This window comes from Pecten maximus, chromosome 5 (genome assembly GCF_902652985.1).
Source record: "Pecten maximus chromosome 5, xPecMax1.1, whole genome shotgun sequence".
In the NCBI taxonomy this organism is placed as follows: domain Eukaryota; kingdom Metazoa; phylum Mollusca; class Bivalvia; order Pectinida; family Pectinidae; genus Pecten; species Pecten maximus.
In genome coordinates, this window is record NC_047019.1 from 9827535 (window position 1) to 9849868 (window position 22334).

At 36.3% G+C, this 22334-nt stretch overlaps 1 protein-coding gene across 1 annotated transcript; it reads left to right on the plus strand.

Annotated features, from left to right (window-relative positions):
* Positions 1-2766: 2766 nt before the first annotated feature.
* On the plus strand, positions 2767-22134 carry LOC117327092 (catalase-like). The gene is given in 14 exon segments (XM_033883922.1): positions 2767-2885; positions 3217-3286; positions 3289-3387; positions 10613-10723; positions 13626-13756; positions 14081-14131; positions 14808-14987; positions 16657-16848; positions 17966-18118; positions 18750-18866; positions 18868-18889; positions 20119-20270; positions 20561-20722; positions 21135-22134. Coding segments are annotated over 13 exon segments (1497 nt in total). The 5' UTR covers positions 2767-2828; the 3' UTR covers positions 21135-22134.
* The last annotated feature ends 200 nt before the right edge of the window (positions 22135-22334 follow it).

Genomic DNA, 22334 nt, shown 5'->3' on the forward strand with positions numbered 1-22334 from the left:
CCTACGGTCAGTACCTGGCAACTGCCCCACGTAGGTTTCGAACTCGCAACCCAGTGGTGGAGGGCTAGTGTTAAAGTGTCGGTACACCTTAACCACTCGGCCACCGCGGCCTTGAGAATGTGTTACTGACTACGTGTATTTGATCCTACCCTAGTATATATCACATTTCAGACGTTTTAGGGGCTAGACTGAAGTTCGGTAAAATGAAACCCCCGGTGCTTATAAAATAGAGAATCAACCCGCCTATATTTCTTGATGAACGGTTAATATATGAATGAGCTCATGGGTCAAAGTTCTAAACCAGAGTTACATTTCTGCTTATCTACAACATGATTCACATTTCTACTCCATAGATCAGATTTCCGCATCACAGGCTTTTATTACATTTCTTATGTCGTTTACCCGATATTTAATGGTCTTTTCAAGATGTAGGCCATCATGATCGCATAAGATAGTAGTCACTTTAAGCTATAAAATCACTTATTAATAAGCAAAACTTGACTCAGACAAGTACACACTTAAACTCAGAAATAGTTAAATTTATATTGTAATAATTATCGGATGTTGTATATTTCATAAAAAAAATCTGTCAAAGTGTTTACGCTACGGAAGACCTGCAGGTCAACACAGTACCGCGGTTGAGAGCCGATGACTGTGAGAATAAAGAACCATGGAAACCGATACGAGCGGCGAGGAACCATAGAGGTTCGACTCTTATCAGAGACAGATTTATTTAAAAAAAAAAAAATTGACACTTTTTTTATACCAACAACACACAAATAATTATTTAAAAAAAATATTTTTCTGTCTCTTATATTTTGTAAGGAATCAATGAATGGTCGCCGACGGTTACAAACTTCAGAAGGCTAATTAATTTAAATATCGTGTTTTAGTTACTTGCTTGGACTTGTTTTATGTGTTTTAACTCCCATTGTTGTTCATATAAATGCTCTTGCTTTATACACCGGATATGACGTCAGTTTTTCTGGTTGAGGTTATTTCATAGAAAAAGTAGTCAAAAATATATTGTTCAATATACAGTGGAAAGCATAAGAGATCGAGCTGCATAGCCAGCCATATTTTATGAAAATTGAAAGATTTTGAGATCTTTTAAGTAAATTGTGTTTGTGAAATTATAAAACAAAGAATTGAAATATAACATATGAATGTTATGTTTTACTATAAAAAGGAAAGAAAAACAAAAATGTATACAGAAATGATAATAGATTCAGGTCCTTATGTATTGGTCGTCTTCTGCATTGTTGCCTGAACTCTGGCGTAACTCTTGACCGATTTGACTTTCTGTGAAGCTTCGACGTTTCTATGTAATTATATTATGTAAGATAAAATAAAATAAAAAAACTGAAATATCCGTAATGTGTTAAAATATCAATAAAGAAATCATGCTAAACAGCGTATATAAATGATAACGGATTCAAGTCCTTGTCTATCGCTCGAGTTCTGAATTGTTCCCTGAACTCTGGCGTAGCTCTTGGTCCATTTGGCTTTTTCGTTCGGCCGCCTTCCTCTCTCGGTTGCGTTTTGCCCGTGTCTGGCTGACGTCAATAGCTGTCCTGTATATGGGAGGAAGACGACGTCGAGAGCCGTATATCACAGCTCTGCATGCCTCCCAGGAGTGTGTGGCGTACTGCGGGCATTTCCTTCTGTATTCGGAAGCACCGGGGAGAGCAAGAGATGTCAAAGCGTCAGGTTTCTGAATCGTCAGACTCCAATACAAGGGCTACGCCTCCATCTCCCTTCCTTGGGACTATTCCCTCCTCCTTAGCTGTATCAACACCGTCTGCTCAGTTTAACGTGTGATGTTGTCAGTATCAGAGCCGTGCGATGGCCCGGCTTTGTCTGCCACATGAACATTGATAAACGTGACCTATCAGAAAAAAAACTAAGTTTGGTTAACATATGGAAACGAAGCAATAAATCTCTTTGTGCTTTGGAAAGACAACTAAATGGACACTTTAAAATTATCCATTGACTAATTTTCTCAGCTCCCTCGACAGGAATACAATTTTATTCGAAAAAAAGATTAACATTTAATAGCTTGTTCCATCTTCAACATACAACAAACCTCTGTTGTATATTTTTCTCTCATTTCGAATTTTACAGCTCATGTTTGCTAACTTGAATGCTTACTAGATGTTTATGCATGTGGCAGTCAAGCGGCAATCACCTGTGCATCTAGATATGAAATGTATTCTGACGTCACAGAAGGAAATGTTTCTTGACGTCATTGTTCATTTCTTCACGAACCTTCACAAAACGCATTTCTTGGAAATAACGTCTTGGAGTGATCCAGTTTCCGTTGGGAGCGATAAGAAAATTTTCAAGACGACGGTCATTTCTGAACGGGTCTATTTAGCCCAGGACCAATCGTAGTCCATATTCTATAGCGACTCAATTGTTGTATACACATGAGCCACTTTATAGTCAACCGTTCAGGAGGAGTAGCGATAATTAGAATTATTTACGGATGAACAGACGCCGGACGGACACCTTGACATCAGTTCTTCCCGTCTTTGACAAACATAACTGAAACATTAAATTGATTAAACTTGTACATTTTAACCGCGCGATGTGTATACATACTTCAAAAAGGAAAAGGACATTTCAAACAGCTTGTATCTTGTTCACCTGAACTAATACACCAGGATCTTGAAATGGATGAATACACAACGACACTTGTAGTTAACTAAAAATAGAACACAACCTAGCCATATAGCGAGCGATAGGTATAATAAACTTCGTATTACTTAAGTTGACTGCGACACTGGAGGAACGTAATTCAGGAGCGGACAGGAGCTAGAATAAAGATGTCGAACAGGGACAAAGCTACAAACCAGCTCAATGATTTCAGGAAATCTAAAGCGGTAAGTTTAAGATGAAAATTTGTGTACAACAGTTTGTGTAAAACAAAAGGCTATCGTTGACATCATTAACATATATTAAGGTAACTTAAGTAAGTAAATTCTTCGTGAGTTTGTGAATCAAGCTGGTCGATTTTTTTCATTTTATTTAGCTTCCTGTAAACGTAACAACAAGATTGTCGAATCGGTATTGTCTATTGTAGTGTAAATTAAAATAAATTAATTTTAAACATCTGAAAAAAAAAGATATATATGTTTTGGACTTGCTAAGCAATCTTCAAGTCTTGACCAAATTTGTTTTTACCCAGATCAATTGATGTTTTTTTTTTTTTAGAAACCTGATGTACTGACCACAGGGACAGGTGCCCCAGTGGGCACTAAGACGGCCACACTGACCGCTGGACCACGGGGCCAGTCCTCATCCAAGATTTCACCTTCACGGATGAGATGGCCCATTTCAATAGGGAGCGCATCCCGGAACGAGTCGTCCATGCTAAGGGAGCAGGTCAGTGGTCTAAAAGGGCTCATGCCTTCGTCTCAGGCCAGTTAGAACTATTATTAAAAATTCCGTGCGTTTATTTGATTAAAATAGTACATGTAATAAAACAACCAGTTTCGTAATTGTCTCTCCTATGACGTTGCCTGTCCTTGCCGAAAGAAATAGAGCATAATATTGTTATCTTAAAATTTTCAAAATGATGGCTTGAAGTTACCCATGCAACATATTTTTGGCTCTCACCATATTTTTTAGGTCGTTGAGAACAATGAAAAATCAAGATCAGTGAGCGTTACGTTTTAAAAAGGTTACTATTTTACGCTTTAGTGGATTTTGTTTACAAGATGAAAAGAAATAAAAAAAATCTGATGACATGGTTGTACAGGGACATAACATGAGTTATATAGGGCAGGCGATGTGGGTAAATTACTTTGATTTTTTGGTCGACTGTTCACCTGTACAGAAAGTTCATGTACAGTTTCCTGAATCATCTGTCAAAATACATTTCCATATTATAGATATGTCTGAACAGAGACACTGATGCTGTATGTGTGGTAGATAGTGCAGTAGATATGTAAAACATTTGATGGCCATAAATCATATACACATTTCTCGTATCATTATATCTCGCAACAGTAGCTTTTCGGTTATCCAGATGTCCGGATTTTTTGTGTGGGTACACTTCAGGAGCTTGGATAATTGAATGTTCGTATATTTGAAAGTTCGGAAAATTGAATACTCGGATAATTGAATGTTCGGATAAATGAATATTCGGATAATTGAATGTTCGGATAATTTTTTTCAAGAATATGAAACCCCAAAACTATTTCACAAATTTCGAGATCTCCTATAACACTGTATCGTGCCTTCGCCATCAACATACTCATGACAAGTTATAACATAAAATCTCAAATAAATCACAATGGCTCGACAACGCCGAGCACAAGTTTTATTTCTTTACAACATCAAGATTTACAATGCTCAAAAACACTCATCTGTCGCAAGAATATCTATGCTCTTAACCTCTTCCCAATCTTTATAAAAAAAATTCATCTTATTCAAAATTTGAAAAAGACATGTCTACGCACGGTGGTCTACGAATATTTACGAAAACAACATTACAGCTGAACTAACACAAGTGTTCCAACTCGGAAACGCTCGGCACTTTCCGCCACCGATACTCGCGCGCCACGCGCCGGGGCTCTCCGAAATATAAATTCTTACTCATTCCATTCAGGCAATTAAACTTTATAATATGCTACGAGGCAGAATTATTTTCTATTAGCAAATTCAAGGACATTTACTTTAATCAACGGTGCAGACAACGAGAAATGTGCATAACTTAGGAATATTAATCACATATCTATAATATCGAAATGTCAAATGTTAAGCATTAGTGTGAAACACTATGCAAACTTAATGCCGCCAGTCATCAGTATTTTTTCCCCCCACAAATTCTCAAATTAATACCATATAAGGCTGGTGATTATAAACATTATATAAATATTTAAATTTACATATCTTGTCTGGTTGTACATAGTGTTCGGTTTAGTTTAGACTCATTTTCTAGAGGTGTATGCAGCTGGCAAATCTTGTTTATATTTCAAAATGTTCTTACGAGAAAAAAAATAAAATCATTGAAACTCAAAAGCCTGAGGGCAGCTTCTTAATTAGTGTAAATATTTGTCAACGTTTTGAAACTCCACCTAGAAAATTGGATTCATTTAAGATTTCACGCCTCAGAAAATTACATTTATATATGTATCTTTGATAGAACACCTTGAAATTACCTCTAATGCACTGATGGGCTATGTTAAAGCAATGAATAAATTGAAGAAGGTCGGGTGGCACAGTGGTAACAAACCTTACCTTTCACCTAGGCGGCCGGGGTTCGATTCCCCTATCGGTCGTGAAAATGTATGGGGTCACCTGTGAGCTATATGTAATCTGCTTTAAAAATTCTCTCTAAAATTTATGACGTCACGTCACGGTATGTTGGAGATTGAGTTTGATATTTTAACTCAACGAAAGTAGCTAAAAATTTATCGAGATTTTTCCGGATAATTGAAATGGCGAGTACATTTAGTTAATATATAGCATTGATGACAATAGCAGATCAGTTGTAACAACATTGGGCGTGAACTCGTACAGAGCTTCTCCTACCACTTAAAGTGCCTTATCCCGCTTATGCATCAACACGTTTTCATGCGTTAGTGCGATTTTCACCCGGGGCCGAAGATGGTTGTAGGTACATTATCAGATTATCAGTTGAACTCTTTTCAGTTTAAAAATAATATCCATAAATTTTAGTAAAAAAAAGTTCTATGAGTTAATTTTAACAATTTTCATTTAATTATCAAGCATTGGAATCATGGCAATGCATTTAAATCAACCCAGCTCAGAACTCATTAAAACAAATCCCTTTTCGCTTTAATTTAAAGTGTTACCACAAAGTTGTGTATGAACAGAACATCTTAACACATCATTATAACCAGAGGCCACATTTAAACCTTTTTTTTTTTTTTTTTTCAAAATACACAATAAAACTTGCAACTCCCCATTGGACCTCTTTATTTAATACCTATAAGTCTGTAACGTATGTGAAACCTAATCTATCCGCTACTTGAAACCATGCATAAAAAGGCTTAATATATCACGTGTATCTGTTTGTCATGGTATTTACATGAGTGTATAGATTCAGGAACGAGTTACCATTTTACAAGCAATTATTGACCCAGTTTAGGTATGAACGTGTGATGTATTGTCATAACAACATTAAATTAAATTAAATTAAATTTAAAACAATTCAATTCAATTCAATTCAATTCAATTCAAATTCAAATCAATATTTCAGTTGAATTCAAATCAATTCAATTCAACACTTTCAGTTGAATTCAATTCAATACCTTAAGTTGAATTCAATTCAATACTTTCAGTTGAATTCAAATCAATTCAATTCAATACTTTCAGTTGAATTCAATTCAATACCTTAAGGTAGACCGACCCTTCGGGTTTCCTCTGATAGATCTCCTTAATTTTATTTGTACTTCAATGTTAATTATGCCCTTATCACAAAAAGCACATAAAAAACATATGTCACCACGTTCGTTTTACTACCAGGGCCCATAATGATACGTATTAATTAATAGCTGAACCCATATTTTTAAGGGTTTTGGTAGATTTTATCTTTCCCCGATAATATTCACCTGAAGCATAAAAAGAAGTTTATATCCTATTTATATCATCAGTATGAGCAATATCATTCATAATTATCAAAAAAAGAGAAGATTCTTTGGGTGGTTAACAAAATATGGCTATTTTTATACGAAAAACCGGTTATTTTTAGTGAAAAATTGTTTAAAAAAATACACGTTTATTTTTTTCCTGAAAAAATGAACAGAAAAATGACCCCCCCTTTTTTTGCTTAATTAAAAATTTCATATGTATGCTTTAAGAAAAATAAATTAAAATAACACCTCACCATATTACTTTTCACACCATGGCCGTTTACTTTGCTGGTACCCCAAAACTTGTGCTTCAAGTATGGCTCAAATTACCAAATTAGAGCAGTTATTTTGGAATCTGAGATTGATGATTTTTTTTGTTAAATCTTTACCATTTTCTTCCATAAATTATATTGTAATCTATGTTACTGGTACTTTCTTTTTTTCTTAAAAGAATTTTATTTGTTTGATTTCCCAAACGCAATTAACATTTTCTGGATATTTTCCTCTTTTCCGGATGAAAATTAGAACATTACACTAATGGTCCTTCAGACGCTTGCTTCTAATACGCCATGTCAAACGAAGCGTATCGGCGATACAGAATGCCAGAACATGCTTCATTTGCAGCGCTTAACAATGTTGCTCGAGTGTCGAGCGTTCCAACCTATGCGATAATATAATTTGAATGAAGGCAAAGCCTTAGAAGAGCGCAGCTATGACAGTAATCACTCACCGTAACATGTATATTCTACCACATTTTCAGATTTTATACTTTTTTTTAGGGGGGGGGGGGGGGGGGTTAATTTAAAAGAATGACACACAAAAAATGCTACAAACTAGGCCGAAATATAATAGGTGATTATACCCCCCTTTTTAAAAAATCTAAATCTAAACATGTAAACACATTGTAACATAAACTATGTATTACATCTAAACATCTATACATGAAAGTATATATGAAAATTCCTTAGACAGTATGTCTACAAAAAATTGAAATCCCATAGCCCAAGTCATTTTTCCATAGACCCATTTTGTAAACATATTGTTGAAAAGTAGCATTACTGTCACGCAAACGCTTGCATCATCCAGTAATAACACGCTATTATGGAATTGGGTTAAAAAAAACAACTCTATTTTAAGCTCTGATTTCATATCATCATTTGTCAGAAAATATTGGAATGTTGTTTACATGAATTGTAATGTATGTCAGGACTCAAACTTTTCATAGCCATTGGGGCCAACACTAAGAAATTTTACATAGACCGACCAGGTTTTCTATAGCCTCAGGCCATCGTTGTCCTGATGTGAATTTCATTGTCTTTACTTTGCATTGTTGGATTCCAAATGATCGTGCACTTAATAATGCAGGCATCAGTATTCTACTGCCATATTTCTTTGCTACTAACAACGTAAAAGGGCAGACGATACAACAATATTTTCATGATATATATAACAGGAAAGCGAATTTAGTGCCTCCACAAGAGGTTAAACCCGCGACCCTCTGCTTACTGCTCCGTCGCTCTACCGACTGAATTAATGGAAATTCCCCCACCTGAAATCACTATGTACCCTATTTACAATTAAAACCTGCTTCACTATTCCTCACTTTTCAAACGAGTTCGCTCCGGACACACATTAACCCAGGTTTTATCCCCAACGAATCCTCTCATTTTCATATAGCTTGCACTTGGAATGGTCAACCGATGTAACAGAAAAGCAAGTAGTGTGCCTCCACCGTCATCGAACCGCGACCCCAGGCTTTACTCACCGGCCGGTTCAATCGTACTGACCGGACGCCGGTGCTTACACCTGGGCATCGATGAATTTTACACCCGGGCAACGATAATTTCTATAGAAAATGAACGCCGAAGACGAGATCGGAAGAACGGTTGGGATATTTTTTCTCTTTTTTGATGTGATAATGATGTCCTTCAAGGAAAATAACCCGACCACGGAACAAAATGATAAATTGGCTATAACTTGCAAGGATAACTGACAGAAAAAAACACCTCTCATTTTTTGCTAATTCGCCCACATTGTAGGCGGGTATGACCAAATTATGCCGCAATCCACGAATTATGCAACATATACAGCAAAATCCGCGATTGAAATGACTGTAATTTTCACAGTTTATCGGAATTATATATTTTGACATTGTCAAGTCTTATTGGATCCGTATTCTACACCTGTGGCAACAAGACGCTCTTGAGTTTAACACCCGGGCGCCGCAATTTGCTGACATGGTAGTGATGTAGAAATAACTAGAGTTGGCCTTTTGATGGGTTTTGTTTATGTATTTTTTGCATTTATGCAACTCGTTACAATTCATTCACGGACATGCCTCTTTAAAGGGTCCGAATTTGTGATTGTCAATCCGTCATCCGTTTTTGTTATGATCTATTTATAAAACTGCTCGAACCTTGTAGAGAGCTCCCCATGGAGTGAAATCTCCAGCCTAGACCGATCACAAGAAACGTGTTTTATAGGCCTACAGTTGATTAAATACAATATTTATAATATATCCAGAATATGAGTAAAAAGGCTCTTAACATCTACATCAATTTCACGGGTTTTAGGTTTTTGAAAAATTGTCGAATGTCAACGTAAATTTCGTGAGAGTTTATATAGATCTTTTATACCATCAATGCATGTTGCAAGTTTTGTGTTTACGTCCCATGCGTTTCCTCCTTTTTCTGATCTGTGTCTACCCGCGGTTGGAATATGGTTGACTACTTCGCATTCTGAATAACAATATATCACATGTAAAGTGCCCAAGGCCGAACTTACGTTCCCCTAACAATATACAATCTGACAGATGGAGTACATAATGAAGTAATTGTTGGTTGCCGCACAGTGCACATGCTTTTAGAGCATCGGCCAAAGTCCCCAACTCCAATATGCGTCGGCCCGTGCGCCATGAAGTGTCCTGTTGTTTTACATTGCCATAAATTGGAGATGTGCTAACCTCTTCCTGACTTGATATAAATTGTCTCCGCCGAGACTGTAACTAATGTTATATGGTCGTCACACATTGGCACATTATGTGATACATCGGCGCTGTCCTTGTTTTCAATGGACCATCTTTAATTTATGTTCTCACTTCATTGAAAGCAAAGTTTTACAAACCTGACCCCTTCACCTCTTGACTGCATCGTGCTGTAGGCCTAAACATTTATCTCCCAGCTGACTTGAAAATAAAACCAGGTGTAATTATAACTATTCGTGAACATAATCAAGGGCCCGGATTGCCGGACGCCGGATTGCCGGATCGCCGGACTCATGTCTGTGACGTCACAGAAGGGTCGGTCTACCTTAAGTTGAATTCAATTCAATACTTTCAGTTGAATTCAATTCAATTCAATCCAATCCAATTCAATTCAAAGTTTATTATCACCATTAGAAATACAAAAGTCGAAATACCAAGATAACATCCATATATACATAATACTTAATTAAACTGGATGCAAGCCTATAAAATGTCATACCCATATGGCGCACAACGCTGTACAAGTACTGAACCCTCGCCTGGTTCAATGTTAGAAGATGTCGTTTGACAGATGAAAGTGGACGATAACATCTGTTGTCATACGACATATGTATCCCGATACGTCATTTCATATTGTCGTAGGGGCCGCGGTGGCCGAGTGGTTAAGGTGTCCCGACACTTCAACACTAGCCCTCCACCTCTGGGTTGCGAGTTCGAAACCTACGTGGGGCAGTTGCCAGGTACTGACCGTAGGTCGGTGGTTTTTCTCCGGGTACTCTGGTTTTCCTCCACCTCCAAAACCTGGCACGTCCTTAAATGACCCTGGCTGTTAATAGGACGTTAAACAAAAACAAACAAAATCATATTGTCGTTGCGAAATAATCATAATCAACTTTCCTGTAGTCCTGAAATCCGTGTCGAAATGATGCATAATGTCGGTTAGATTGCCAGGGGAGATAATCCAGTTTTAATCACTCCACAAATTGTGGGAATGTTGATGCTGAGTTAACATTGTGTTTTACAGGTGCCTTTGGATACTTTGAGGTTACACATGACATCACAAAGTACTGTAAGGCCAAGCCGTTTGAGTTTGTGGGAAAGAAGACTCCAGTGGGAATCCGCTTCTCAACAGTCGGTACGTATCACTCCAAAGGTTAATTCTGATCAGTATAGCGAAACAGCCGATGAAGGATGAGGGGCCTGGGTTATAAACCATACACAATATTTTCCTAAAACTACTGCCATCACCAGTACAGTTTAACTTGGATGTGTTGTCGCCATTTCCGCTTAAACCTTGTTATACTACAACCATTTGTAAAGTAAGATACTATTCAATATACTGCCCTCGTTGAAATTGGCATTATAACGAGGGGTGTCAAGAATATTTTTGGGAACTTAGAAAAAAGTTAAATGATATTTCAAAATAAATCCGAGGTAAAAAAAAAGATGGCAGACAAACCATTGGTCATGAAATGAGGGACATTCTTTACCAGTGTATGAGTAAAGATTGGTTTGGTGTCAATATGATACTTTACAAAAGAGTGAAATGAGGGACATTATTTTGAGATTTTACGGTAAATTGAGAAATGAGGGGCATTATTTTGAGATTTTACTGTAAATTTTGAAATGAGGGGCCTTATTTTGACATTTTACTGTAGATTTTGAAATAAGGGGCACTATTTTGACATTTTACTGTTAATTGAAAAATGAGGGGCATTATTTTGATATTTTACTGTAAATTGAGAAATAAGGGGCACTATTTTGACATTTTACTGTAAATTGAGAAATAAGAGGTATTATTTTGATATTTAACTGTAAATCGATCGAGAATATTGTGGGATTTTACGGTAAATTGAGAAATGAGGGGCACTATTTTGACATTTTACTGTAAATTGAGAAATAAGAGGTATTATTTTGATATTTAACTGTAAATCGATCGAGAATATTGTGATATTTTACGGTAAATTGAGAAATGAGGGGCATTATTTTGATATTTTACTGTAAATTGAGAAATGATGAGGTTTTTTTTTGACATTTTACTGTATATTTTGAGACAAGGGTCATTATTTTGAGGTTAAACTGTAAATTAAGAAATGAGGGGCATTATTTAGACATTTTACTTTAAATTGAGGGGCATCATTTCGAGGTTCATTACTTGAGGTTTAACTATCAATTGAGAATGAGAATTATTTTGAGATTTTAATAACTGTAAATTGAGAAACGGGGTGTGCTATTTTGATATTTTACAGTAACTTGAGAAAGGAATAGTATTATTAAGTTGTAAGAAACGCAAGGGATTAAATATTGAGGTTTTATACTGACTCGTGAGGGCATTGTAACAGATTTTACTGTGTTCATAAATAAGACCCGTTACGTGAAGTTTTTACTGTCTACTGATAAAGATAGGGGACATTACATCAAGATTTATTGATTTAATGTCAAAAAGGGTCGTATATAACAAGTTTTATTGTATCGGTGATACAATTGTATCAGGTGATTTTAATCACGTGATTTCATCACATGTCGGCGTACGGCCTTCGTTAACGATAGATTTTAGCACAGATATAAAATATCTGTAAGATCATGACCACGACGCGACAACAAGTCTAAACAATGTACGTATTTTTTAATTGGGAGGTATTTTAGGAATCCTCGTCATCTTTTGAATAAAAAGTGGCATGGCCGAAGTTCTTTTAAATGTTATGGACACAAACATAAATAATCAAAAAAGATATATCAACAAGAAATATCTTTTAAAAAGATAAACGGCATAGTTTTAATGCGGGTGGTTATAATGTAAAACTGCTGGTAAAAATACATTAACGAACTAATCAATCAATGCGTTTCAGCACGGATAACAACATTATATCAGTTTGAATAATTTTTGGTGATAATAAGACAGCATTTGAATCAGGAATATTATTTTATTAATGTGTCATTTGAATAGATACATCCACTTTTGTTTCGTCTTTAACTGCATATCTGCATTTTGCATTTACCGCTACATTGACCAATCACATAGTTCATCTTGACCAGTAACGTCACCTGTCGCGTCATATCCGGGGCCAAAAGAAAATTATACGGCTATGCCGAAAAAGAATAAATATATAAAAAGTAATTAATTAATTATATGCACGAGTGTCACAGTCGCATATTTATACCCCAAATGGGCCTCTTCTACTGAGCATGATTGACCGGCAACGCTAGCGCTGAAGCTATGTATCTCCATAAATTAATATAAAGTTTCCGAGAGTGACGAGTGTACATACATATGAACATTGGTTGATATAAAAATGTCCCGTATGTCAAGACCACCATGGAAAACCTAATGTTGTTGCTGTACACAATTAAGTCGGTCATGATGTATAGCAGAATAAGGCAATTGGTCACCTTAAGCACAGGGACTTGGCACTGATTGCCATTTCACGGTCCATAGAGCACACATTTTTTATATCCATCTCTGCATTCGGCTAACCTCGGCCGATTCCGGTACCCTTCATCAAACCTAGATGTAGGTACGGAATAGGCCGAGATGTGACGAGTGCCATCTCTGGTGATAAATGTGTTACAAGGGGAACTACAAAATGTACTCGTATCCTTATACATTTGTATTTTCGTAACTTTTCGTTGATCATCAGAAAATAATGTACTGTTAGTACCGATTATTCTAATGTTTTCTTGTCCGGTCGTAACTTAAAAAACCGTTTAAGATATCTTAAAGAAGTGCAGTGCTCTGTGATTGGGTCATTGCGACCTTGACCTAAGGTCAAAGGTTAACGGTCAGATAAATGCAAATTTTCCCAATAAAACCATAGGATATTTTTATGAAAACTGCTGAAAACCTTTAATTCATAATTACAGAAGATGTACATTGCTCTATATGCTTGGATTATTGTGACAAATTCCCTCGAATGATTAGAGAACAAATCTATTGTGCCTGTTCTTTATAGGTTCTTCAAGGTCAAAGGTCAAGTGCAGATTTTCTCAATAGTTTCTTGTCTGTTTTAATGCTTTGTCACTAATGTTTGGGTTTGTAGGAGGAGAGAGTGGGTCTGCCGACACTGCCCGTGACCCCAGAGGATTTGCCATAAAATTTTACTCGGAGGATGGAAACTGGGATCTGGTCGGCAACAATACCCCGATCTTCTTCATCCGGGACCCCATATTTGTAGGTATTCATATCAACATGAAATTTACATTTGAGTATTGATGTGATTTTAGATGTGATGAACCCTGTGTTGTAAATTATTTCAGAGATGTGTATTGGAATCAGTGTCACTCTGTGTAAGGTTCGATATATTTCCGCCAATCATCTCACTTGGTTTTTATTTCATTATTTTCTGATTTTTTTCGAGAACATTCATCCATGTTGAGTTTCTGCTAGTTGTCCAATTATTGATATTCATCAACCTCATTGAGTTACTGAGATAGTTCAAGATTGAATTTATCAATAAATTTGATTAACAGTTTTTACCGGCTTTCCTTTTTCTAGTTCCCTAGCTTCATCCACACACAGAAGAGAAACCCACAGACTCATCTTAAGGTATGTAGCACTGTGTATTACTTCATTCATTTGGAATATTTCTATTTCTATAGAAGAAAAAGAGGTCGAAAGAGCCTGCACCCCACCAAGATATTTTACTTGTTGAAACAAAACAGTCTCATTTATAACATCTTGATATTGCAAATTTTCTCGTGATATATCTTAAAATACATCTGCTGTCCCAGCAGAAGGTTAGGTGTAAATTCCAAAATAATCATGGCACCATGATATCCACTTCCGGGGTCAAAGGTTGATAATCATTTCTTTTAATATATTTTTGTGAAACTTTTTACGAAATTCGGGAATTAAAATTACTCGTGTGATGTAAATTTCATTTTCAACGATTAAAGGTCAATTAAGGTAGAGGTTATAATGCCTCTTTATATTCTTCATTATAGACACTTCATAATTAAACATAGACAATGCCTACATGGAATAGAAACTGTGATTCTAGTTCCAAATGTTGTAAAATGTTACCAGGCGTTCCAGAAGAGTAATCGTCTTCTGCTTAATCTCGATGCAGACTTGATATTTAGATTAATTGGTGTCTAGGTCAAATATGAGAATAATTGGCATTGTGGATGAGTTTGCATTTCAAAGAGCTGTCTTAGGTTAGTATATGTGTATTTCCAATGTCTAGCATTTTCACATACCTTTTTACGTCCTGTTTGACTAGGACCCCGATATGTTCTGGGATTTCATTTCACTTCGGCCTGAGACCACCCACCAAGTTTCCTTCTTATTCTCTGACCGTGGAACACCCGACGGTTACCGACGAATGAACGGCTACGGAAGTCACACCTTCAAGATGGTCAACGGGGAAGGCAAACCTATTTACTGCAAATTCGTCTTTAAGGTAAAACAATGCGTGTAAACAAACCTAGATATATCGTCAAATGTATAGTTTAGGATTTTTTTGTTTGTTTTCTTTTTTTTTTCTTCTTTTTTTTTTTTTTTTTTTAAATCAATTTACCCAACAGTAAAGGTATCTATAAATACATCACTTTAAGTTATCAGTTTGTGAATGTATTCTTTTCCTCGGCTTGAACTTTTAGACACAGTGACACATAATAAGTTTTAAGTTTGTCAAAGTATGATTATTTTATCCAAGAAGTGAGTCAAATTAGTGGTAATATTGGAGATTTTGAAACCACGAAAAAGTATCGAGATAAATTTAGGATCAGTATATAGCGAATACAGAGTTTCCACCAGTATTTAGATTAAAGTTATATCAAATAGTAGAAAATAACGAGAAAAAAAACTCTTATTGAAGGAGGTATTCACAAGGATGCTCTTTTAAGTCCTACTATTCTCTGACTGTATAGGGCCGTGTACGCAAGGAATGGTCTCATTTGGTTAGTTTATATCGACGAGGAAGCACTAACGAAACAAAACGATCGGCTTTTGCAAAATGGACAAAATCGGTTAGGGTTAGGGTGAAAGAGTCTGTCATTGACATAGCTGCCATTCACGATTGTGGGTTTAAATTGATTGAGCATCCTCCTTATTCACCTGATCTCGCTCCATCAGTCTTTCATCTATTTCCAAATCTGAAAACAGCTATTTCAGACACCCTGACCCTAACCCTAACCCTAACATGCAGTGGATGACTTTCTGAACAGCCGAGAAAATGAGTTCTATAAAAGTGGCATTGAGGCCCTGAACACCGCTGAAAAAAGTGTATAGATACTGAAGGAGATAATGTTGAAAAGTAATAAATTTGTCTGTCGAAAAAAAAACAAAAAAAAACTCGTACAACCAGAGAATATTTACATCTCATAATAATGGAAGGTTTGAATTACCCTATTATGACAACTTTGTCATTCAAAATGCAAGCGGCGAAGAATCGACTGTATAGAAATTACCGGGAGCTTGTCAAGACTTTTATTTACATCAACATATGAAAATTCTTAGAACATTTTGACAAAATTGAGAGTGTACAATCGTAAACAACCAAAGAGATTCCGTGCTTCGCCTTTCTCACCTTTCAAGAAAGACTACGTCTTTACCTACACGCTCCTGTCAAAGTATTAAAAAATCATAATTTATTTGATCAGAGTGATACACAAGATAGATCCATGTTGCTTCATCCAGTGTCTTCGTGAAAAATGGGATGATATCGCTTCGCGTCGTTAGCGGTAGGAGACACTCGGAAAATGTCATATCGACAACAAACAAGATCTTTACCATGGAAAAGTCTCCCCGAGGACATAATATCAGCGGAAGGTGATGATAGTTGTAAAAAACAAACTCGATAAACACTGGAAAATCAAGATACATTTTACAGCTGTAGAGCTAAAACACAACAAAGGATTTTAATCCTGCATCAGACATAAATCTAATCCCATATGATTTAATCTAGTAAACAAATTTAGCCAATGCTGGACACGCGATTTGTTTTCTCCTTGCCAACGAATAAGTTCCACATGAACTACACTTTTCACATTTAATAGAAAAAAAAACTAATTCCAATCCTAAATGAGTATGAAATCTTATCATGACTGTTCATTTGTGCTATTTTACAGACCGATCAGGGCATCAAGAACCTGATGGCTGACCAAGCTGCAGAACTGTCCAAGAATGACCCAGACTATGCGATCCGGGATCTCTTCAATTCTATAGAGGATGGCAACTTCCCATCGTGGTCGGTCTTCATCCAGGTCATGACCTTCGAAGAGGCAGAGAAGGTCTCGTACAACCCATTTGACCTCACCAAGGTAAATTTACACTCCATATAGCAGTACCTGATAAACGTCCATTCTGCCATTAATACATCTACTTACACGAAGGATAATTTCACCCGAAAATCCCATCCTGAGGCAATTTAAAAGATGATATACCGCCGACATCGTATAACTGTCACAGAAAATATACAATCTTAGTAACACCGACAAATGAAAAAAAATGTTTTAAAACGTCATGAAATGATAGTTTACAATATATGACCGAAAGTTATGTACGATTTAGAGGCGAAGCTTGCCAGAATTTCAGCAGGATGTATTAAATCATGTATCCATTTTGAATTTTATATTAAGTATCCAAACATTTGATGGATTGTTATAGCATAAACTATTTAACGTTTGGTACTGTATAAGAATATACAATATCCTTCTCTTGTTTTCAATCAATCATAATTACTCTTTTGTCGGCGATGTAGATAAAATATTTTACAATTAAATCCATAATGGAAAGTAATATGATGTTTATTCACAAGGGTGTACAAAAGAAGCACAAGAGAAAGGTGTCTTTAAATATAAATTCACAACAGGTACAATACCACAGGTGGTAGTCGTCCACAGACAGCAAACTTGTACTTAATGCTAGTATATAAGGACAAAGGTGGCCGCGGTGGCCGAGTGCTTCAGGTGTCCCGACACTTTATCACTAGCCCTCTATCTCTGGGTTGCGAGTTCGAAACCTACGTGGGGCAGTTGCCAGGTACTGACCGTAGGCTGGTGGCTTTTCTCCGGGTAATCAGGCTTTCCTCCACCTCCAAAACCTAGCACGTCCTTAAATGACCATGGCTGTTAATAGAACTTTAAAAACAAAAACAAACCAACCTTTGATACAGGACAAAATGGTGCGATAATGCCAGGCCAGCGTTCAGCTGTGTTGTCGTGCGATATGCGACCAATGATCTACCTGACTGTAGTCACATTGTAAAACAAGTTACACAGGTTTGAGAGATAATTTTGTAAAGAAAAACGGATTCTTCCAAAAAAGAAAGGTTAGTGAGACACTTAAGTAATGGCTGGATTGAGAATTCTTGATACTAAACTGTCTTCATACAATGATATGTGAAAATGGATGCAAACTGCTTTGTGTATGTTTTAGGTGTGGCCGCAGGGAGAGTTCCCTCTAATCCCTGTTGGAAAGATGGTACTGGACAGAAATCCAAAGAACTACTTTGCGGAGGTGGAACAGATCGCATTCTCACCTGCTCACATGATTCCAGGTATCGAGGCTAGCCCCGACAAAATGTTACAGGTTAGTTTTGAAATTAACAATCTCTCGTTTTCGTCAAAAGGATATGCGTCACTGTTTAAACATCAAATGATGAAGTGGTGGGTTCGAACAGGGCGAAAAAGCTGACTGTGACATGATTCAGTGTGTTCACAACGGTCATTTGAATCACCCTTGGGTTGAACTTCTTCCTTGACTACCCCTCGGCAGTCTTGGATCAAACAACCAAGAATATCCCTTCCTTGATTGGAGATTTCTCAAGGACACTCAAAAGGTAGCGGAAGATTGATACCAAAGTATGTTCACATTTATCAACCCGAAGAACATGTTTCATGTATGACTTTCCTGCTAGCAAAACTTTGTGGTTCCTTTTTTATGTTAAAGGTAAAGGTCACTGTTACTATTGATGAAAATCATGTTTCCGCTCTTGAGTTCCCTTTGACAGATCCCTCGGTTCTGATCGCCATCATGGTCTCGTTAAATAAGACACGTTCTAATGGAATTCACACACTGCTCTCATATCAGCTCGTAATATGGATCTTTCAGTAGGCAGTACAAAATAAATACTGCATTTATTGGTTTGCTAGGATTACATGTCGCTAAAGTTAGTGTTCTGTCGGCGCAAGTCTTAATGCTCGTTTTGATGATGTTTCAGGGTCGTCTATTTTCCTACTCCGACACCCACCGACACAGACTTGGCAGTAACTATCTCCAACTGGAAGTCAACTGTCCCTACAAAGCCAATGCCAGAAACTACCAGCGTGACGGGACCACAGTGTGTGGGTGACAACCAAGGTACTTTGGGAATTTGGGCAGTTATTCTTCAGACTACTATCAGTTTAGGTGGTCGACAAGTACACGCCTAATTCATAAAAGTAACACAATAGGGTCTGATTACATAAGACATGAAGAAGTTCATGGTCACCTGCCAAACCACATGGACTGTCTCCAATTACTCTAGTTCCTCCAATATCATCATCCCTCCCCTCCAATGGGACTGCGTGTTTGATATCCAGATACATTTTTCGGCCAAAATGTCAAAGGCCAAGGCCACTATAAAATATTAGTAGAAAATTCAATTATTCTTGAACGCTGAAGAAGGCCGATAAGGATATAACATAACACACTGCTTTTTGGAGTGTCTGTTTCGGATTTCAAAAGGTAATGGGTCTAGGTCAGTGTACTATGAATAGAAAGTAGGTGTCTGTCCTATAACCCGAGTTCCCTTGCACGAAACAAACTCACAAAGTGCTTCCGTGCTAAAACAGTTTGTTTCACGTGAAAGCTCAAAGGTAAAGGTCACTGTTACTCTTGATAAAAAATATTTTCCGCTCGAATTCCCTTTGACAGATCCCTCGGGTTCTGATCGTCATCATGGTTTCGTTAAATAAGAAAATTGCTAGTGGACTAAGACTTCAAACACTGCTTTTTTAATTGCTTATAGTTGTTTCCAAATCAATAAAGGCTGAAGGTCCTATGTTAATACCACCATAACTGATGGACAAATTGGGGGAATAGTGTCGTTTAGTGATACCTTGTCGTCACTATTGCAAAACAAAGTCTACATTCCAGCTACCTAGCTGGTATTAAAATTCATAGATCAGACCAGATGAATACATTTCTAAACAAGAAAAGGAACTCTTAACAATAGAACCTTTGGATCAATTTAATTAAATTTACATATAATTCTTGGGGGGAAAGCAAACTTCTGGACACGAATTACACTTTCGCTTTGTCCATCCCCTGACTCCTCTTATAAATTGTCTATATACTGTTGAAATGAATGTTTCAATGTTCCTATTGCCAATTAAGCCTTATGTTTTTGTCAATCTCCTAACTTACCCATTGTATATATCGTTAAACTGAACAAACTTTTACAAGATTTCTTTTCGCAAATCTCTGTATTCATGTTATCTATAAACTGGGTCCTGATTTTACAAAGAACATGTTTAGTATTAACTACATCAAATTTTCCATGTAATAATTTTTGTAAATAGAAGTATATGCATATGATTTCTTCTCAGGGAATGCACCAAACTACTTCCCAAACAGTTTCTCTGGCCCACAGGACGATCCTAAGTACCTGGAATGTCCCTTCAGTATCTCTGGGGATGTCACCCGATACGAGACTCGCGATGAGGACAACTTCTCTCAGGTCACTACATTCTGGAACAAGGTAATAATTACAATTCTTTTTTTTTTGTTTTTTTTGTTTGTATTTGTTTCGTTTTATTAATTTTATTTATCTATATTATTGTTATAATTTGCCGATGGGCCCAACAACTGACATTCGCGTACCTTTATCGATATTTGTGTATCTCCACCTTCACATTTATTCATCTTAAAATCCAAAATATTTAGAATATTTTAAATTCGTTTCATTTTTTTCACGTTTTTATATCCACCATCAACATGGGTAAATAAACTAGCTTAAAACATTTCTACAACATACTTACTTGCTTGTAGGTGTTGAACCAAGAAGAGCGTCAACGATTGGTGGAGAACATTGCAGGTCACTTGAAGGACGCCCAGGAATTCATCCAAAAGAGAACAGTCTACAACTTTACGCAGGTCCATCCAGACTTCGGAGGTGGTATCCAGAAACTGTTGGACTCCTACAAAAACTAGGTAATATTGTGTAAAATCCAGCCAAAAGTTTCGGTAATATGATATTTATTTTTTAATCATTTGTATAAAATGGTATTGATTGTGATCAATTTATGTAGTATGTATTGTGGAGAGGGCCTTAGTAAAGTTGTAATATTTTGTACCCAATCCTTCATGTTTTTGAAGCAAATAAAATATATTTGAATCAAATCATTCTTAAATTGGTTATAAAATTAGTATAAAAGATTTACCAAGTCAAAATATCTTTTGGAATTGGAAGAGATACAAGATATATTCCCCATTTCAGAACATGCACCTTTGGTCCCCAAGGTGAGCTAGAATCCTGTTTTGGATACTGGAGGTTTTAGGCTATAATTTTTAAGTTATTCAGTCCTAGAACGACTAATCTGTAATCGTGTCTTGTGCATTTCAGGCCCCAAAGGTCCACGCAAACGAGTCTATCAGTGACCAAGATATTGACTGAAATATACCGTCACCAGAGACCCAGATATTGGAATAAGACTTAATCATCCGCGACTCAAATATGAGGACTCTTAAACACCAGGAACCCATATATGTGGACGTATCATCAGCTACCGAGATAATTTTATAAATTAAGCCAAGCGTTTCATCTCCAGTGTCCTAAATCCTTATCTGGATTATAATGCTGGCTGCAGTATGATTCAGCATTCGATGTTGCTACGTTTAAACAGGAACCAAACTTTATCCATTCAGGTTTCAGCCTACATCTCCAAATGATAAATTTCTCCATTTAATACATCTAATATGAGAATACAATTTACATATATCACTGTACAGTGTAAATATACATATATAATATATAAACAGATGTAAATTCTATATAAATTCGACATGGTTATTTTATGCAGAATTTTACAAAAGCAGAACTAATTCATAGTGTTATGTTTTACTTTACTCCACTTTACTCCACTTGACCTACCTTGCAATCTTACACTGGTCTTAGTCTCCATACTTTTAACGCCTACTTCAAATGTTTCTAGGCCCGCGCCATTTTCCCCAACCGATGGTGAATAACCGTGAATTATATTATCTAGAGACTGTAATTTTACCTAGTGGGTGTTAATTCTACGTCTTGTGAAAACTGATGAAATCAAAACAACATATTTTATTGTATGTACATGCAAATTATATAATGTTGATTTATATATGACTTCTGCACCTTTATATACTTACATCCAACCTAAGACTTTGTAAAATTTATTGGATACTATAATTTATATATGAATATACATATATATAGAAATCTATATAAAAAAGTTCAATATTATAACTGAAGTCCGTTTCATGATGTGTGCATGCTGAAAATTGATGAGACTTACAGGTAGGATTGATAAGCCGTGAAATTGTCTGAATGATAACAATTAATAAAGCGTTTGGTGGAGGAAACTTGATGAAAATAATTTGTTATCTTTTAATTTCTTTGTCATTTATGATGATCATTAAGTGTGTTTTGATATTTGATGCATCACTTATTCAAGGGGATATATTCAAATATTTTATTTTTAATGGAAAAGATTGTAGAAAATTCACCTTTTCGATAACCGTACCCAAAATTGTTGTTTTATGTGGTTTTCCTTCCTTACGACAACCA